Consider the following 20,220-nt stretch of genomic DNA (forward strand, 5'->3'; position numbering starts at 1 on the left):
ATAGATGTGATTCCTGTGCATGATAATAGAGGACAGTTTGATGTGGTCTGAGCGAGTCATAAGCAGAGCTTCTCTTTCACATGTTGTAGGCGGAGGAGGAAAGACCGCTGAAGCCAGGCTGGGAATTAATGGTGGTGTAGCCTCAGAGAGGTGCTGACACCGAGCAGTGATGGGAATACTGCCACCAACTTAGGTGTTATGAAAGTTGGTTTGCAAGGATTTACAGTGTTCTTTAAATATTGAGCATATGGCACGGGTGCCTTGTTTGCCCAGACGGGATGATGCAATGCACAATGATTTGCTGATGTCAATAGATTTCTTATATTGCAAGTCAAAAACCCATATGGCTTGAACACCAGACATAGGACAAATAGGGATCAGGAAACAAACCTGGAACGCTGGCCCATTTCTGCTATCTGTCTTTCCATGCCTCTGTGCCAGATCTTACTATTTTGAACTTTATTTTCAAACCAGCCTATAATTGCAGCCTTACCTATGGCCAAGGCCTCTTCTCCTGGCAGGCCTTGTGCTTGGTTTCCTCCTTCATTTTCTCCTTTACTCAATGCCTGTCTCAGTTTTGCAAGGCTTGTCTGCAAGGAGGACTCTGTTCATTAACAGCCCCATTTCTTTCCCTGTGAAGCTGTTACGAAACCCTTACCTGTTTGCAGCAGATATCCTTTGTATGGTCCTGAGTGTGAAGCTCATGTTAGGCTTGATATTCCATATCTGCGCATATTCGTGAAGCAAGTGATTTTTCAGGTGTGCTTAGTATTGGCATCTTCTGCCAAAATTAAGCTCTGCCCACCTCTGGCAATGCTCATACCAGGCTGTGACCATGGCAAGGACAAGGATCCAGCCTGTATGGCAGGACAGTATATCAGAGACAAATGTTATAGTAAGGGATTTTTTAGACTGCTTAAACCACCTAGTTTTGTGTTTACAGAAGTTTGAATTCTTTAACTACTTAATATTTTAGGTAAAAGAAGACAAATCCATCTTTTAAATGAGTTACTCAAAGTTACAGTAGACGTCATCTCCTTCAGCAGACTCTAGACAGGCTAAACTTTGGGAGCAGCAGAGAGGAGTCAATTGCAGAGTCAAAATTAAAAGTAACTCAGTACTTCCTCTCTCCCCTTGCTTTCTGAATGAAAATGTTTTAGGCCTTTTTTACCTGTCACAGCAAATAAAACCACTTTATACTAAAAGGTGGGTAGTATATGAATATTTTGGTTTTAAAGTGCTTGAGCAACCCATGGGAAATATTTATTAGATTTCATCACTGATGATAGAAAGTAGTTTTCATAATGGAAAGCAGTTTTTTAGAGGACTGGCTGTAACTAAGCTTTTAAGGAATGCTGGCTCTGTATACTGCATTACATGCTTTTGAAAGCTTTTCCTACAGATGAGTGATTTGCCTTGTGTGACTACATTAACCTATGCAGGTAAGACAGAACTTACCTTGCAGGTAAGACTTTTAAGTATCTCCTTACCCCTGTGCTCTCATGGTGTTAGGACTTGGTGAATCTTCTTTCCCACACCCTCGTGGCCCAGCTCCTTGGCTCTAGCACCACAGTCCTCTTCTGCAGTGACATAATCCCTGTCTACGTATGCTTTATTAAGCTTGTCAGTGGTGGTGCAACTGGCACTAATTGGCACTTTTGTTGGTAGCCTTCTCCAAGAGACAGAAAACTGAACAGGCTGTGGAGCCTGCACTCCACTGTGCTCCAAAGGTGGCAGAGGACAGACATGCTGGCAGGTCAGTCTGAGGAAAGCTGATGCTGCTATTGCTTGATGTATAAACAAAGGGCTTCTGTTTCCAAAGCCAAGAAGCCTCAGCCTTTTTCCAAGCTGTGACTCTGTCTGAAAAACAAGCCTGGACCCAGTTGGGTGAGTGATCCATGTAGTTACCAGTGCGGTTTGCCCACAGTTCCTCTCAGCCCCTCCAGATGAAGCATCGCAGACATCAGCGAGCCACACGCAGTGAGGTCCGTCTGTGATCTCCAGCAGAGCAAACCCCAGTGTGGGCTCAGCACTAAGTCTGACTTCTGTCCCAGAATAACAGGAAGGGCACAGCAGTTAGCTGGCTTTGGACCCATCACAAACATGTGGAGGGGATCCGTTTTGTTTGTTGAAATGAATTAACCCAGGGCTGGTGGGAGGGCCGAAGGGAATCACAGGACAGCCTTTACCTCAAATTCATGTTTTGTTAAGGGCTCATTTTAAGGTGCAGGATGTCCCACCCAGCCTGTCATGCTGTTCCAATGTGTGATTACCCTCACAGCTTGGGAGCAGGAGCATCTTCCAGCACTCAATTCAACTAACCAACTCCCCACTGCTGAATCGCATTATGTCTCTGTCAGCAAAGCTGATAAACATTTCCTCCCACCTCCAGCTCTGTCTCGTCCCCCACCTCACAACACTTTGCCATGTGCAAGTTAGACCTGACTGCTTTACTATTTGTCTGTAAGTGGCTGAGGGATTAGTTCTTTAGATTTCTGTATTTTTATAATCCACAAGGTAGCTGAAGAGAACAGTTAGAATTGTTCCATGCTTTCCAGCAAGGGACCTGAATTTCCCATGGTAATTAGTTTAAGCATGTATCAGCTTGGTTTCTTGGGAAAAAAAGGAACATTTGCTCTTCTAGGAAACATTTTCAGTGCCCTTACTCTAAGAATAGCAATCTTCTTTCTGTTTCTTCTCAAATTTCAGAAGTATGGCTTGTCTTTTATTGTGCTGCAGTATGAAGATTATTTTAGATGAAATACCACTATGTTCTACTGAAGGATGAACAGCTTATAGTGCCTCATTCTGTGGTTTTCTCTTATTTTTGCCTTAACCAAAATTAATTCACAAATAAAGACATTTGTGCCTTGAATGCGGCCTCTCCTCTCTGAGCGCGTCAGTTCCTTGATGACCCCAGAGGGAACAGCAGTGCTGAAACAGTTCAAGTAGCAAACAACTCCTTGGCTATGAATTTAAGCACTGAAACAAAACCCTCCAGTTTCAATGACAACTTCCAAGAACAGAGCCAAAGCTCCAGTGCTGTGGCCTAGGAGATTGCTATCAATGCAGGGCCGGTGGAGCAGGCACAGCTCCCTGCAAAGCACGCAGGGACAGTGCCAGTTCTACAGGGACTGCCTGGAATGCTGTAAAGGTTGCAGAGCAAAGAACTGAAGCTGTACCCTTTGCTTGGTCAAAACAGAAGTATTGGAAGCAGGACATTACCCCTAAAGGGCTTTTTGATCTGGAGCAGCTGTAAGGGGTTTTTTTTTCTACCTTGGAGCATCTTTGAAGGGATAGTTGGGGGAAGGTTGGATATCTAAGCTACTCCTCTGGTACCCAGAGTGGACATGAAGACTGCTGCAGTGCTGACAGCTGAAGCTAAGCCTGCTGGGGAGTGGCAGTGGAGGGACCAGAATCCACAATCCATCCAAAAAGCCATGCTCTAGAGTCCTGGGCCCTTGCCATACCTCCTTAAATCCCTCTGCGAATAGCAGAGAGCAGGCACAAGCAGGTTGGCCCTCCTGTTGTGTGTTACCCTCTTCACCCTGCAGCAATCACACAGAGGGGCTCCAGGGTCCAGCCCTGCTAGGGCGGGAGCAATTTTGGCCAGAGCAGTGTGTGTACTCCAGGTCTCCACTGCCTGACAACAAGCACCTTGGTCCTCCAAGAGGAATAGAGAGAACTTTAGAAGGAAGCCAACTGTTATTTATGCATATTTTAAAATATATTTTGTTCACATGCACATCTCTGGCAGGCTTGTTTAGGGAAGTTGTAACAGTATCTGGCATCTCTTTGGGCTTGTGTACAAGATGAGGAAGTTTTCATCTGTGCCTTTAAAAAAACCCCGCATCTCTGCCAAGATGTATTAGGAGAGCTGTAAAAAAGGAGTCATCCTGTTCCAGGACGGCAAGGCTTATGTAACAGGGAAATCCTAACAAAAAGATACTCCCCCACCCTGCACACGCTCTTCCAAGGCACATGCCACTCCAGGGTTTTCAGTTGCTTGATTTGTATTTTGATCACATCTGCCACTGGTTTATTCAGATGTATTTACAAATATGTTCTTCCGCATATCCTCATTTGTACATGCTATAGAATATCTTTATAAAATGCAGCATGGCCCTCACCTCATCACAAGGGTCTTTAAATAAAATATACTGTAAAGTGCCAGATATAATTCTTTTAAAAATACAGTTCTCATTAAAACAGATACTTGGCCACTGCATTAGCAGCTTTGTATACTGATACACTTTTAGCACAAGTCTATTTCTGTCAGGTGAGCGGGAGGCTCTCATACCGCCCCTCTAGCTCTCCAATTTCAAGTCCAAAGGCTTTAGAAAATGAGGCAGAGGCAGATTGTCCAGAGCCTCTGGGAAATGCTCAGGTGAAATGGTCCTGATCAAGACACGCATGGCTCCGACAAACAGTGATGGGGGAGCTAAGCCCACCAGGCACTGGAACCTGTTCTCCCCCAGGAGGTCCTGCCACTGCTGCCGGTTGTCCAACAGTTGCTGTTTCATCGCAAACTGGAGGTCCTGAGGCACGAAGAGGAAGAGGCAGTCGAGGCAGAGGAGCTTGGCACGCATGTTAGCCGCCGGCATGTGGGAGATCTGCTGCAGCAGGGTGTCGACGGGGGTGTTGCCGGCGCTGTCCCGCAGGGAGGGCGATGCTCCGTGCCCGAGCAGCAGGAGCAGGCACTCGGGCCGCACCAGTTCGCAGGCCATGTGCAGGGCTGTCTTGCCGCCCTCCACGCGGCTGCAGCCTCGGCGGTCCAGGTGCCCGGCTCTGTCGCCCGGCGGGAAGGCTTGGATGGCCTTGAGGATTCGGAAGAGGATCCGGACGCGGTTGTAGCGGACGGCCATGGCCAGGTGCGGGGCCGACTGGCAGCAGCTGAAGCTTTGGCTGGGCACGGCCAGGGCGCTCTGGGGGAACTTAGTCAGCAGGTGCCGGGCGTAGGGCTGGTGGTCGTGCACCAGCGCGTACAGCAGCGCCTCCGAGGGCGAGTACACGCTCACCTTGCCCCCGTCCTCCCAGTGGAAGACCTCCATGGTCCGCATGTCCTCCAGGAACCAGACGGGCAGCAGGTCCCTCACTGCCTGGTAGAAGGCGAAGGAGGATTTCTTGCACTGCTTCTGGGACTGGGCGCCGCAGCCGCCGACCCACCGGACGCTCCAGGGCATGGCGGGCGGCCGGGCTCCGCCGGGGGCTGCCTCCCACCATCGGCCCGGACCTGCGGGAGCGGACGGGCGGTCAGTACCGGGATGCTGACGGGATTCCCGGGGCTGCGGCAGGGACTGGCCGGCCCGCCCCCCCAGCCGCCGCGGCACCTCGGTGCAGGAGACACCCGTATCCCGGTGCACGGGACGCCCACGTCCCGGCGCACGGGCACCCGGTACTGGGGAACGGTCTCCGCTCAGCGCACAGGACGCCCACGATCCTGGTGCACGGGAACCCGGTACGCGGAAACGGCCTCCCCGCGGCGCGCAGGACGCCCGCACGCCGGTGCTCTACGGAGAAACGGCCTCCCCCCGAGCGCACGGAGACCCCCTCGCCCCTCCGTCCCCCCGCTCACCTCCCCGCCGGTCCCGCGGTGCCGCCCGTGCCGTGTCCGCCGCAGCGCAGGGGCGGGAGGCGGGAGCGGCGCGCGCTGCCGCGGGGCCCTTTTATGGCCCCCCCCGCGCGGGCGGTGAAGGTCGGTCAGGACCGGGGAACTGTCCGGCCGCCGCCGATTGGCCGCCGCCCCGGCGCCCCGCGCGCCCATTGGCTGCGCCGGGAGGACGGGGCCCGGCGCCGGCGCGCGCGTCACGCCAGGCAAAGTTCCAAGAAACTTGGCTGAGGGCGCGGAGTCCCGGGGGGGCGGGGCGGGAATGCCGCGGGGCGGGGGCGGCGCTGCCGGGGTTGGGTTGGGGGGGGGAACGGGGACTGGGGGCGTGGGGTTACGGGGGCGTGGGGGTCCCGGGGTCTGGGGACATGGGGGCCCGGGAGCATGGGGGTCCTGGGGGCATGGAGTCGCGAGGGTCTGGGGACATGCGGTGCCAGGGATGTGGGGTCTCAGCAGGACGGGAGCCATGGGCTCCTGAGGTCCCAGAGGTATGGAGTGCAGTTACATAGCGTCCTGGGGGTATGGAGTCCTGGAGATAAGGGATGCAGAGAGCACAGGATCCCGGGGTCATGGGCTCTTGAGGTCCCAGAGATACAGAGTGTAGGTACATGGTGTCCTGGGGGGATGGTGTTCTGGGGATATGGGTTTCTGGGGATAAGGGGTGAAGGGAGCAGAGGGCACAGGATCTTGGGGTCCTGGGCTGCTGAGGTCCCAGAGGTTTGGAGTCCAGGTGCACGGTGCATGGTGTCCTGGGGATATAGGGTGCTGGGGATATGGGGTTCTGGGCATAAGGGATGAAGAGAGCAGAGAGCATAGGATCCCAGGGTCACAGGGTCCCAAGTCTGTGCCTGGGGCACACCGGGACCTGGACATACGGGTCAAGGGCACGTGGCATCTGGGCCACAGTGAGACCTGTGCACAGGGGCTGTGGGACAGCTGGGCTCCTGGGCATAGGAGGCTGCAGATGTGCAGTGCCTGGGCACATGGGTGCAGGGCAGGTGGTGTCACACCCCCCGCCCATCCTGGCAGGGCCCAGCCTGGCCTGTGCCAATCCCCGGCTTGTCCTGCCCATCCCCATAGGTGGCTCTGGCGGGAGCCTGGCACTGGCACCACCCTTCAGCCGGCGCACGTGTGCACACATGTGCTTGTTGCTAAACTTGTGCCTCTCATATGTCTCCCAGACATTTGCCTTGAAGGTTTTGGCTACAGAAGGGTAAAGAGATGGCCATGGTGTGGGCTGAGCCCAGCACTGCCTACAGCCCTGCGCCAGAGACTCCCCTTGGGCTCCTGCAGTCCCTTGGCCCGAGAATGTGTGTGTACAGGGAACAGCCACACATTGGGAAAGCAAGTGCCGGCATTACTGGGATCTGCTCTCTCATAAGGCCTCCTCACTTATAGCAAATCCTGGGATCTGCTCCACCCTTATCTCCACAAGTGGGTTCAGAGCATTTCCCTCCTTCTCACTGTGTGTTTGACCCCAGTGTCTGCCACGCTTGCAGCCACTGTCTGCTCAGTCAGAAAGATCAGACTCTGCAGGTGGGCAATGCCAGTCACGGATGGGTTCATGGCTGACAGCTCTGGTTTCTCCATCTTTGGGGTTTCCCAGCATTCCCCTCACCAGCACTGAGCTGCTGCTGTTTGCTGCTGGAATGGGAGACACTTTCCATACATCCCAGTACGACCTATGATCCCACACACTGTGAGGAGTCACCAGACATGAGCTGAAATGCTCCACTTCCCTGCAGCCCTCTCTGTGAAGCTGCTTGGGGTGGCAGGGAGAGACCAGAGCTCCCAGCGCTCCCCTTGACCCCAATGAGCACGAAGCTGGTGAGGAACAGCCGTCCCCTTTGTCGTGCCTCTTCTGAACCACCATTCAGCCGGGGAAACAATGCTTAAACTGTGCTTGGTTTGCTTTGTAACTTCTTTCCCACCACGTGATGCTCACACCAAACCCCAGGGGTCCGTGTGAGGGGATGCAGGCAGGTGGGTGAGCCGGGCAGGATACTGCACACCAGTGTCATGTTTAGAAACTCTTGGTGACTACATCTGAGGAAGGGAATAAAAGAAGGATAACATGAGCTGAGCTGCTTTGCCGGAGAGAATTACGTCCAGTGTTTGTCAGCACGATTCGTCATCCAAGGATCCCCGCGGATCCACCACGGCTCCTGGCGTCTTGGATGTCAGCCACGGCACGGAAAATCCTCTTTCACCGCTCATTTCCGATTCCAGGTGAAAACTCATTAAAGGCAGCCGCTTCACCACTCCCTGCTGTCACCAGGCCACTCACCTATCAGTCACGTCCTATCACTGCAGGCATGGGACAATTTGTACCAAAGTGCAGGATCAAGAGAAATGATTTAAAAATAGATAATTCTACAGTTCTCCCTTTGTGTCTGCCACAGCCTCACCTGCCTGTGCCTTGCCACCCATCACTGATGGCAGCAGTACCTGTCACCCCTCTGTGTGCCACCTGCTCTGGGAGATGGCCACGTGCAACCATGAAGCCCATATCCTTTGCTCCTCATTGCCAGGACATTGTCATTGATTTGGATGTCTGGTGTAGTGACCAGACAAGTTGCCCAGCGTTTTTACACATTGTCCACACATGCCTGGGCAAGCCAAATGGTATTGGAGCCCAAAGACAGGGCATTAGCACAGTTGCAAAGCAAAATTGCCTTTTGTGTAGGAAAGTAATGTCTTTGGTTTGGAAGTGGGACTTTTTTCCGCAGGCCAAACGCTCCTGTGGAGTTGGAGGAAAGAGTTACAACCATAGGGAGCTTTGGGCCTAGCACAGGCTTAAAAATTGGCCAGAGTGGGCTGAGTCCTTGCAGCCTCACAGCTGGGTAACCCATAGGCTGACCCGTGTTTGCAAAATGTGTTTTTCACATGCATTTGTAGGAAAGGCAGCCTTTTTGTGGGCTACACTGGATTTTATTTGCCCCCAAAATTGTTTATAGAGTGCCCAGCACAAGTGATGAAACAAGAAAGGTTTTAATTTTGTGATATATATATTTTTTTTGTGCGGCCCCATGGGCATGACTTGTTTGTTTGAAGTCCAGCCTGGTTTTAATCACCTTGAATTAAGTAACTGATCTTACTACTGATCCGACTATGAGAGGGCTTATCACAGGTTCCTTGGCACATGACAAAGATTACTCTGTTGGTGCAACCCCTTCCGAGTAATTTGACGTGTCCTCTCAGAGCTATTTTTGTCTTCACCCTCATCTGGGACCTTGATCCTTTGGTTTCTCCAGCCATTGACCAGCTAAAATCCTCTTAATGCTACGGAAACCCCAACTACGTAATGGGACGACAGAAAAAGCTCTGCCATTTCTTGTTGCAGACGTCATTTGCTTCCTGAGGCTTTCATTAAATTGAGGGCAGGATCATATTGACTTAACGGATGTGATTGTGGGTGTAATTAAAATGAAAAGAGGCAGTATCAGGGAGCACACTGAACATGATTAATGTTTAGTGCTGGGTTTGAGCATGAGATGAAAATGTGAAGAGTACATCCCTTATCCTTGAACAGGGCTGAAGGATATGGGGTTTACTCCACTCCTTGCAAGGATTCTGTGCATGGGTTTGACTCCGAATATTTACCAGTCTTCCCTCGAAGAAGGCAGACTCAGGAACAAAGGTCAGCAGAGTTAGGACAACAGCTCCAGACCCGTGGTGGGCTGGAGGAGCAGAGCTGCCACTTTGCTTTAACCCTCTGGGGTCTTCATCAACAAGTCAGAGAGAAACGCCTAATGTCCTGTTTAGCTAAAATTAAACATCTTCAGAGAGGAGTAGGGAATGAGGAGAGTCAGGGGTTTGCAGCAAGGGGCGCTGGGCTGGAATATACACACTGTATGTCGCCCTCTTACTGCATGTACATCCCTGATCTCCATTTTAATCGCTCTGTGCCACCAGCATTTTGTGTATAGAAGGGGTGCAGCTGCTGCTTCAACTGTCCTGTTTTAGCTGGTAAGTTCTTTAGGTCATGGATATTATGCAAGTATATTGTTTTGGTCCTTGAGGTCCTGGCTCTGTGTGGGGAACCCTCTGCTCTGCTGTGTTAGACTGGGGACCGAGGCTGGTCATCCTGCAGGGAGACACGGCGCAGAGCTGCTGGCAGTCACTAGACAAGATTTGTTCTCCTTTGGTGAGGACAAGCCATGTGAGGAGGTGGATGGCAGCCCCAGGCACTCTATTCAGCTGTGATGAATAATAGCTGCTGCTGACACCTTGTGGAAGCCGTACACAAATATTTTCTCCAGAAACCTTTTGGTTTCGTTTCCCCTTCTGCTGCTGGTTCCCCGTCTGAGGAGCTGGCCCTTTGCTTCTGTCATCTCTGGAGCACGCAGCTGGGAAGGAGGCAGCAGGGACCTTGCAGCACCAGGGATGGGAATGAAGCCAAGGAAGGCTGCCCAGGGCTGTCCTTTCTCTCCTAAACATGGTGAGTGAGGGCAGTTCACCATAGATACGTGTTGCACATCAGATGCAGAGAGGAGAGCACTCCCGTCCCAGGTTACAGACCTGGGTCTGTAACACCCATCATGCACATGCCTTTTGTGTGCCTGTTTGCCCATCTCCATTTTTCAGGGGACCATATTGGGAAGCGGCTGTTACAATTCACTCTGTCCTTTCATTTCAGAATCTCAAATCACTTTGAAAGAGAGTGAAAAGTTTTCCTGGGAAGTGCAAAAATATTTTCATTTGAGAAACAAAACCACTGAAGAAGCTACAGAGTGTCAGTGCTGATCTGGGTTGGGGCATTGCTCCTGGCTCCTGTGCTGGAACAACCAGACAACATCACTCCATCCAGGGGAGGAGTCGAGGCCTTGAATCTCGCCCTGTTCTCACCACCACACTGCCTTGCTCAGCACCCACTTCTTCTTCCTCCTCAGTCTTCATTTGTATTGCAGTCACTCTCTATTTGCTTGACTTTGTATGAATCACCATTTTACACTGAGCCTGAGTTGCCTATAACTTCAGCTGCTTTGCTTTCTCTGCTGCATTATAGGGTCAGCTCCATCCTGACCCATGGCATGAAAAAAGATTTGCTTTGGAAACAACAAAGTGAGCAAGTCTTCACTTGTTACTCTTGTTTCCTGCTGCTGAGTGAATTCCAAAAATATGCATCCCAAATGATACTTGGTGGCTGAGCACTGGAACAGGTTGAGGAGTCTACTTCCCTGGAGATATTAAAAGCTGTTTGGACACAATCCTGAGTAATGTGTTCCATGAGATTCTGCTTGAGCATGACTAGATGACCTCCACTGGTCCCTTCCAACCTTACCCCTTTGTAATTCTTAGGAGCCCAAGTGATGCTCTGATACACTTTGTTTTGGAAAGGAAATATCTCAACCAGCTCTAAAGGAAGTATATGGTGTGAGGGTTGACCATTGCCAAACATCAGTCCTAGCTGATGGGAGGCTGAATAAATGGCTCAGTTGGTGTCACGGATTTTTTGAGGCTGTCATTGTCCACTTGGTGGGACAACCCACTTTTTAAGGCTTTGAAACTTATTTTTTATTCTGGTTCCTCAATAGAGAAAAGTGGTCTTGCAGAAGTGAGACGGGCAGCAAGGTGATGAGATCTTTTAGCTGCAGCTGTCTCACAAGCCCTCAGGGATGCTCACAGGCTGTCATCAGTGTCCACTTTGACTGGGTTCGTGGGCCACCCCTCATTAAGCCTTGATTTTGACACCTGTAATAAAAGAGCCACGTTCATCCTTTTGGAAACTTGGGGAAACCCCCAGAGCTGCAGCAGAGATTAAATTTCATCCTTCATGTTACAGAGGAAAGCTGAAATGTGTAGTTGTCCCTTAAAAGACTGAAAAGTACCCTTTGGGGAGCCTTTCTCTTTCGTAAGCATGAGGTCGAGAGGGGTCAGAGAGCTCCTGACGCCTGTGAAGGATTTTGGCCTTCAGCTTGATGTTGGTTGTTAAAAATATTTTCCCAGATGTATTAATACAACCAGACTGGATTGCATCTGAGCTGAACATTGTGAGCCTCAGGCAGGACATAAATATAGAAGCAAAACAGCCTGACATAAGAGTCATCTGTCCTCTTGTACACAAGAAGTGAAGGGGAAAGAGAGGGAACTTATTCTGTTGCAATTTTTAGACACTTCCAGGAATTAGCCTGAGCCTCAGAGAGAACCTGCAATGGGGGTCCTGGGGCACAGAAGCCCCCATATATCCCTCTCAGCCCCTGGTGTACTATGTCACAGGACTGCACATTTAGCACATTTTTGACTCAGGGTTAGATTTGCCTAGACAAGGTCTGCAATCAGGAATGACTATTTGTGTGATGTGTTTACCTAACAGGATTACCCTTATCATAATGATATAGCAACCTGGCCTTGGCAGAGCAAACCCCAAGGGCTCAGGGGGTCAAACCCTCACCTCCATTGCCCCAAATATGCACAGCACAGCTTGTCTCTTATCATGCAATATATAGCCCTGCTTCAGCTGGCATTCAGATTTTGGAAAGAGCAATTGTGCCATGTACTGCTGCCTGCTGACATCACACTTGGCATTTCTCTCTCTGCACCTGAAAAAAAAAATCAATAATATTCAAAGGTTAGAAAAATGATGCAGTGCTTTACAATTAGCGAATGGGATGCCTTCCCTGGTGGGAATTGCTCTGAGAAGGTGCCTGAAGGTGCCTGATTGAATTCAGTGCGAATTTGTTGCCCTCTGGCTCCATAAGAAACAGTGAGTTGCCTGCTTTTGAATTGTACATTTTAAAATCATTACAAAATCATCTGCTCATCCATAAAAGTGTACCTGTGATTATTAAAGTTTGCTAACTTAAAAGACTTGAGGGAGGTGCAGGATGAAAGCTCAGTTTTCCCACAGATAAGTAGGACAAAGGCTTTGCTAAAGCAGAGCCTGACCCCACTGGTCTTATCCACCCAGGCTTATCCACTACAGTTTCTGGCCAGGCTGGGGACACCTCCTGGCTCCCTGTTGGTGTCATTTTAACCCCAGCACTTCTCAGGCCAGCTGACGTGAGCCTGTCCTTACCAGCTCCCAGGCTATTTGCAGAAGCAGAACCTACCGCTCGCTATGTGTCGGTTCCAAAACAAGCAGGATCCTCTATTTATAATGTGCTATAATTGGCCTGAATGAAACCTGTGGTTCTTCAGGCCTTAGGGCCCCAGGACTGCTGATGCAGTGGCACCCTAATTCCAAGGGATGCTGCCGGGAATGCCAAAATGGCTCTGCATAAAGCCGAGGGATGTGTAGGTACATAGTGTGAGCAGTACATTCACAGGCTCCTGGTTTCTGGAGCAGGCTGTACTCGTCAGGGCTATGTAGATCCCCTTCTCTAGATAAGATCTGGGGGGATAGAGCCTCTTTGAAGTAAAGCAGAGATATATTTTTGTGCTGCAGCAGCTTCACTGTGTAAATGCTTGGGTTGCCACAGGGAGCATTACCTTTTTTTCCCCCAAGGCATTTATAGCTGGGATGTGAGCAGGGCTCGGCAACTCAGAAATTATCTGTTCAACCATTGGGCCTAAAAGATTTGAGTTCACCTATGATTAGTGTATGTTTAATTGTGGTGGCGTGTGTGGCTGCTCAGACCCTGCTGTTCAGCATGGAACTGTTCTGACCTTGTAGCTCGTTGCAGGACAAACTCCTGTCTAAGACAAAGAAAAGCAGCCACCTCACTTTTGTTTAGAAGCCGGTACATACAGTGTAATGCTCACCCAAGGGTTGATTTGATCTGTCTTTGCTGTATAAACTTCTCCGCCGTTTGAATCGTAAAACACAATAGATATAAGGCCAAGCAGAAAGATTAAAAAAAGAATTGGCTAATGCTTTGCGTGTCTTAGAGGACTTATTTTTATTCCCATTTGTTCATTCTCACTGCTCTTGGCTGCCGCTGGGGCTGTTGAAATAACAAACAGGGATGAAGAAAGAGGGCAGCTCTGCCGTGAGCTTCCTTCGGTGGGAAGCGGCTGCGGTGCAGCAGTTAACTCTAACAGCGACTGCAGCCTCCATAGCTTTGTGGCCTACATCCCAACAGGAAACCTGCCTTGTTTCTGTCAAAAAAGAGATTGGATTATCAGCCAAAAGCCTTTCTGATGCGAAGTGGTGTTTAGAAAGAGTCTGTCTTTCGCTTTTGCTTTGTAAAAAAAGTAGTCAGAAGTCTTCTAGCGCTGCCTGCTGCTGCTCTGCTGCCAAGAAAACCTCCCGGGTGTGGTGATGAGGCCTCCGTAATATTTCCGGTTTCTCTGTAATTATTTTCTAATTAAGTTTTCAAATCCAAGTACAATCATGAGGTTAAACCATAGTGAGTTCACAGTAGGGTCTTTCCATTTGCTTTTTCTTTTTCTAAATCAGTAGCTATCCCCTACGTGGAGGTGATAGATAATTATGTGCATATGAAGGTGCTCATAATCAGGATAGCAATGCCTTTTACCTACTGAATTCAGCACTAGCATCACTTTATGCAACTTTCTATTTGGAAGCACTGCTTTTGCAATTGTAATTGCCTGATCAGATTTGTCTATTAGTATGTCTATCATGGCTTATTAAGTGGCTGGGGCATTAGGGTGCAGCTCCCCTTGACAGCATTTTCCTCTGCTCCTCCACATGCAATTTAGGGAGATGAGAGTAATGATGTTTCCAAGGTGTTGCAAGTGTTTTTTGATGCCTCCAGATCAGAAATCAGAAATAAAAAATGTCTAAAAAGAGGATGCAAGGTAATGGGGAGATGAGATACATGACAAAAATAAGTCACGTGTAAATAGTGAAGCTGAGAAACACCCAAGCCCAGCTGCTAAGCAGAGGACAAAGGTTGGCTTGCTCCCTGCCCCTACCTGAGCTGTGCAGGGGCCCCAGTGACCTCCTCCCCTTTGGCTCTGCTCCCTGGACCTCTCCTGTAGCCCTGCTTGGATACCGGGACCAGGACAGGGTCACTGGGCTCACCATAATCTTCCATCTCAGCAGCAGGGCTGCCCACAGTGGAGCAGCCACCACTGACCTGAACAGTGTGTTTGGAGGTTTTTTATTGCAGAAAAGTGTGAAGCACACTTGGACAAGGTTTTGGGCTCCTTCAGAGTTTTTTGCAGAGCTGCAGGTCTGGGCAGAGCTGGTGCCTGTGCTGGCCCCCCAGCCCATCTGTGTACCCCACACACACCAACATGGTGCCTCTCAGGTGAGGGTTGTTTGGTGGCTTTTGGGAGTGCTGATGTGTGGCAGCTCACTCGGAGGTGGGTACAGCAGCATCTCCTGAAACACCCAACCATGCAAGTGGGACTTTCATTCATGATAAGGAGCATTGCAGGAGACAGACAAAATACTCAGGCTCCCCTCTTCACATCTCTTCTCTGTTGCTGCCAGCCTTTAGCCCCACTCTCCTGCCCCAAAATCAGGGATAGCAGAATCCTGTGTCCCAGTTTACAGCCAGGTGTTTCAGCTTAAACTAGTGAGGAAAGTGGGTTGAAGCTAATATATTGGTGTGCTAGAGGAATGTAAGCCTTGGAGTAATGCCTGTGCTTGGGAGAGGTAATGCCGTTGAGTTGAGTTGGGTTGGGTTGAGTTTTGTTTGGTTTGGTTTCTTAAGCGATGTCAGCATTTGAGATCTCTTAGACTTGTGTCTGAGTTAAACTCACAGAAAATGTAAGATTTTGTATCAGTTTACCCTGGAAATCTTACTACTGTCTCTGAGGCTCAAGTGCTCCTGGAGGCAGCCTGCCCTTGCAATTCATGTATTCTGTGAAGCAGAAAGAAAAATATACTGGCCAGGGTTCAAGTACCTTTCTTGGTTGTCTTGGTGATAAGTGCCTGATAAGAGTTCAAGGTCTTTGCTTGCTTGTGTAGAATAAAAGCAGCTTTTCTTAAGTTATGGCTGGCATCCATGGTCTCCCAGAGGGTGCTGATCAGTTGTTCCCAGTGTCTGGGCTGTTCTTAGTGAGTAAGACAAGGTTATGCTGTGTGGGTTTTAGTTTGTCCTACAACAGAGGTGACCCTACAGGTTTTCAGTCTCTGGCATGCTGTAGTGGCTATACCATGGCAAGCATTTGGGATAAGCTGACTGTGTCCTCTGGAGGGCTGGGGCTTTGTGGAAGGAGTGCAGGATGGTGGCACAAGCCGACTGCAGTTGGTAGCCCACTGCACTGGTCCCTGGAAGCAAGCCAAAGATAGCTGCTGTGTTAGCACCATCATTAGGTTTCAGAGTTGACAGCTTGTGGAGATGTAAAGGCAAGGTAAACCTTCTTGGTGCTGCCACTTCCAGCTTTTGTTGTCTGGGGAAAAAGGGAATGGCTCTCTGATGCTTGGTTTGTGCTCTGAGAGACTAAGCATGTCTGAGGGCTGGGGTATTTTTAGCAGGAGTGTGTGGATGGTGGTGTAGGAAGAGGTGAGGCGAGGTCAGAGCAGTGGGATGGAACATTCAGGCTTGCTCTCAGGGCTCCAGTGGACTGAAGCAGATGTCAGAAGCTGAAGTCTTTGGGTCACCTGCAGTGGTGAGGATGGAGCTGCATCTACTGCTGTCTCCAGCCCATGCTCTCATGAGGGTTCCCCAGCCCCGTCTACCTGACGCCATGGGAAACTTCCCAAAGCTGGAGCCTCAACTGCCCTTGTTTCTGTACGGGCTGTTTAGTCATTTCCCACTTATAAACAAACATTTTAGAGACACTGCAGGAGCTGAGCCACCAAGAGGACAAAGCTCCATTGCTTTTAAAGTAGCTTGTTCATCAGTGAGTTTTATCATCCAGCGGCTCAGCCACTGATGAACTGAAATCACGCTCTGCTTGCAGTACAGGGAACAGGAAAATGTCCTTCTGGAGGCCAGTCTTTCAATATTCAGCTTGAACATTTTAAGTGTTGTAACTGAGGTGCCTTTTTTCTGAGATTTTTTTTTTAAGGAAAAAATTATTTTATTTTTCCTTTTTTTTTTTTAGTGAGGCCTGGGTTTGTCTCACTGCCTTTCCACTGATGAGCCCATGCTGTCTTGAGATCTCTCCTTCCTTACATGCAGAGGTCTTCCTGGATTTCTCTGAGGACACTTGCACTGACAGAGCAACAGAGATCTGAAGTGTGGTGTTTGCTGCAAACTAAAGGCAAACAATTCACCTCAGTCCTTGAAAAAGGAGGAATCTGCTCACCCATGTTTAACTGCTCTCTGGATTCTGCACTTTTCTAACCTTCATTTCCACTTGTGTGACCTGCCCAGAGGTGTGGGCTCACATGTTACTCCTGCTGACCCGAGCAGGACATTGTGTGCCTGGCGCGCCGTCCCGCACTGACGTGCTTCTTGAAAATCCGATGTGACTGAGGGCATCCAGAGCTTGGGGGTGAGTTGTTGCCAGGTCTCCTGGAGCACTACCCAGCAGTGCTGGAAACAGCCTCGGGGATAAACACTCATGCAAATGATCAGGCAGACCCTTCCTCAAGGAGGGTCTCCCAAGACAATGTTTGTAGGGCTTAAAGTGGAAAATTGTTTCACCAAAAAAATTCCAGAGAGAGGGATAAGTAGTCAAAAAAACAGTGGGAAGTTTTTAAATAAAATTTTAAACAGCATATTGGACATTTTAATTGAGAGATTTATTCTTGTCTCATTAAAAAAAAATAAATCAAAACTCTGTTATTTACCTAAAAGCTGTATCACGAGGGGCAGAGGCTGCCAGCATGAGGCAGGCAGAGCTGTGGGGCTGAGCCAGAGCTCCTGGGTACCACCTCTCCTGCTCTGCCCTCGGGCTGTGGGCTGGCACAGGCACAGAGCTCCTTCCTGCCCACCAGCAGCCTGATAAACACGGCTGGCCTGTGCTCACTGCTCAGCACAAGCTGGGTCAGGCACCTGATAAATCTAAGCCAAAAAACGAAAGTGCACTGGGCTGCTGAGGATGGAGCTGCCGTCAATTTGTTTTTCTTGGCTCAGCAGTTTCCCCTGAGATCTCCATCAGTGAATCGATGCTCGGTGTCGCGCTGTCCTGTCTCAGCTCCTCATTCCGGGAGGTGGGTGTCCTCAGGCTGGCCCTGAGGGACGTGTGGCCTGCAACAGCCACCCAGAGCAGCAGCTTGGGGCTGGCTCAACACTGATCTTAACTCCCGTCGGAGCTGCTGAGGTTCACTTCAGAGCTCAGTGTGTGCCAGGTGCTCCCTGAACTGAGACACCTACCTGGCTGCCGGTGTGAGGGGTGCGTCACTCTGTTACATAAACATTTTGGGTTCCTTCCAGGTTACTGCACTCCACTAGGAGCTAGAAAATAGCATTTTCTGCAGGACTACCCCTTCTGTAGCAACAGCCTGCTTCTGTTTCCATGAGGCAGATTCAGGTTTTCCGGTGACATTGGTCAGGCACAAAAATCACATGCTCTGAGAGACGCAAACCAACAGTTTTGGCTGCCTTACCCCAAATGTCAGATTGTTTTGGTATTTTTTTTTTTAATGATTTTTATCTTTACAGGTCTTCTTGCTAAGCTATTTAAAACTAGAAAAACAAGAGGCTTGTTGTAATTAAATTGGGACCACGGTACAAATCACCAGGGTTCTTCCCACCCACGTTCCGGCCAAAGTTGACTTGCGGTGCCTGTTCCAACTTGCAGCAGCTGCGAGTGTATCGGCAGCCGAAGGTTCCCCCCTGCAGCACAGTGACAGCTACTGCAGGTGCCCCACGAGCTGGAGCTCATTTATCCATGTGGATTTTCATGTTAAAAAAAAATGGGAAAAAAGAAGGCATCTTGCTCTGCTAAGATTCAGAGAAAATTCTACTGACCTCAGTAAAAGCAGATGGGGTTGTTAATGGCATGGAGGAATTGGCAATTATTGGCACTTGTTTTCTTTGTGAGGCCCAAGCTGGGGAGTTTCCCAGGGGGATGTGTTAGGCCACAGGTATTGGTATAACAAATACATCCACGAGTCAGCACCAGATACAGTTTTGCCCCTCAGCCATGGTAAGACAGAAGAAAAAGAGGGCTAAAAGTTTAAATGGTTCAAGGGACAACTGAAAAAATTAATGGAGAAACTTGCTAAGGAATACTGAGGCAACACTACAGCCCAAGGACGTGCCTAAGAAGGAAACTGTTGGACCTTCACCTGATCCAGCCCCACACACAGCTCTTGTTCTCTTAAAGGCATCTGTGGCAGTGCTTGCCAAAGCATTTGGGCTTTCTGTTGCTGCAGACTCTAACCGAATTTAGGCAATTGCAGGAAATGTACTACACAGAGGTCACAGACAAAATGCCCTTTCTAACTTTACCTGGTTAGATCCTTTTCTAAAGGAAAATTGAGCTCCTGAGAAATGTACTGGCCTTGTTCATCACCTACACCAAAGCCTGCCCATTGTGTTCATCACCTACACCAAGGTCTGCTGCCCACCTTGTGCATCGCCTACACCAAGGGCATCTACCCGAGCATGTATTGACCTACCCCATTTTAGAGATGCAGTGGGGCTTGACCAGTAGTTGGCAGGGGCTCATAAAGCAGTAAAGCTTTGTTCATAAAGCTTTGTTCCCCTCTTACATGCACATACAAACCCCTGAGCTTTAGCTGGCTGCTGGCACAGCCCTCAGCTTAGCATAGACTGTGTTTTCTCATGTGAAATTCAATAAATTCAGCATTTTCAGGACCTCGGCATAATCAGGGTTTTCAATCTTCTCCTTCATTGCCTTCTAATATACCCTCCTAACAATTAACTCTGTGTGTTGGGAGAATGCCAAATGCAGGGTAAAAGACTTCGTTTTCCTTTCCCATAATTAAATGTCGTGTTCGCTGCTGTCTCTCCCACTCGATTAAGTGTCCGTGTATGGTCTAAAATGCTCTTTGGTGAATTAGCATAAAGTCTGTGAGGATTTCACCCAACATTCTACCTCCCGTTGCATCTGTGCAGCTCACAAAGAGCAGCATTGGCTGGTGCTGGGGGCTGTTCCCCCGGCCCTTTTCGGGGGGCCGGGCTCAGAGAGCGCTGTGAGGCTGCCTGCCCACCTCCCCTCACTCCCTGCCTGGAGCATTCATGCCTGGATACAGAGCCTGTGACCCTCTGCACAGTGTTGTGGCTGTGCCTGGCTCGCTCCCACAGGAAACTGCTTGGATGTCAGAGGAAACAGCTTTTTACTGCAACTCTGTAAAAACCACTTGCAAACCTCTCCCTGGTCTCCATCCGTGCTGCAGGCTAATTGGGGCAGCTAGCTGTTAGGAGCCCTTTTCTTTAATTACATCTAAAGATATACTGGAGAAACATTCCCCAAGAGAGACTCTGGCAACATCTACAACACTGCATGTGATGGCAAAAATATAGTAGGGTGTAACTGGACTAAAAGATGAGTGAGTTATGGGCTGGGAGGTGCAGTAAGTATCAGAACTTTCTACCAGTTCAGGGTGAGCTGGAAGTGAGATGATGGCTGGGGTCCTCAGCACAAGATAAGCAACATGGTTGCCCTGCCTGGCAGCCCTGTCCTAGGGAATGGCTCATTCCTGCTTAGAGGGTTTCCCCAAAATACATTCCCTGGAGCTAGTGCACTTTTTGCCACATCCCCCAGGGCTGGTCTGTGCTACGCAACTCCAGGTAGAGGGTGCTGGTAGGTACTGGGGCAGTGTGACACTCTCTAGGGGCATGCTCAACTTCTGCTCAACTTTTCAGCACAGCCCTGGCTCCTGGCAAGAGTCTGTCCTT

The 20,220-nt window shown here is 49.7% G+C and overlaps 1 protein-coding gene across 1 annotated transcript; it reads right to left on the reverse strand.

Annotated features, from left to right (window-relative positions):
- Nucleotides 1–3,703: 3,703 nt before the first annotated feature.
- Nucleotides 3,704–5,625, reverse strand: ANKRD9 (ankyrin repeat domain 9). The gene is made up of 2 exons (XM_032691537.1): nt 5,576–5,625; nt 3,704–5,233 (listed from the first exon to the last, which is right to left on the reverse strand). The coding sequence occupies exon 2, from the start codon at nt 5,181–5,183 to the stop codon at nt 4,308–4,310; it is 876 nt and encodes a 291-aa protein (XP_032547428.1). The 5' UTR covers nt 5,184–5,233; nt 5,576–5,625; the 3' UTR covers nt 3,704–4,307.
- Nucleotides 5,626–20,220: the final 14,595 nt, after the last annotated feature.

The sequence above is a fragment of the Chiroxiphia lanceolata genome, chromosome 6, assembly GCF_009829145.1.
Source record: "Chiroxiphia lanceolata isolate bChiLan1 chromosome 6, bChiLan1.pri, whole genome shotgun sequence".
In the NCBI taxonomy this organism is placed as follows: domain Eukaryota; kingdom Metazoa; phylum Chordata; class Aves; order Passeriformes; family Pipridae; genus Chiroxiphia; species Chiroxiphia lanceolata.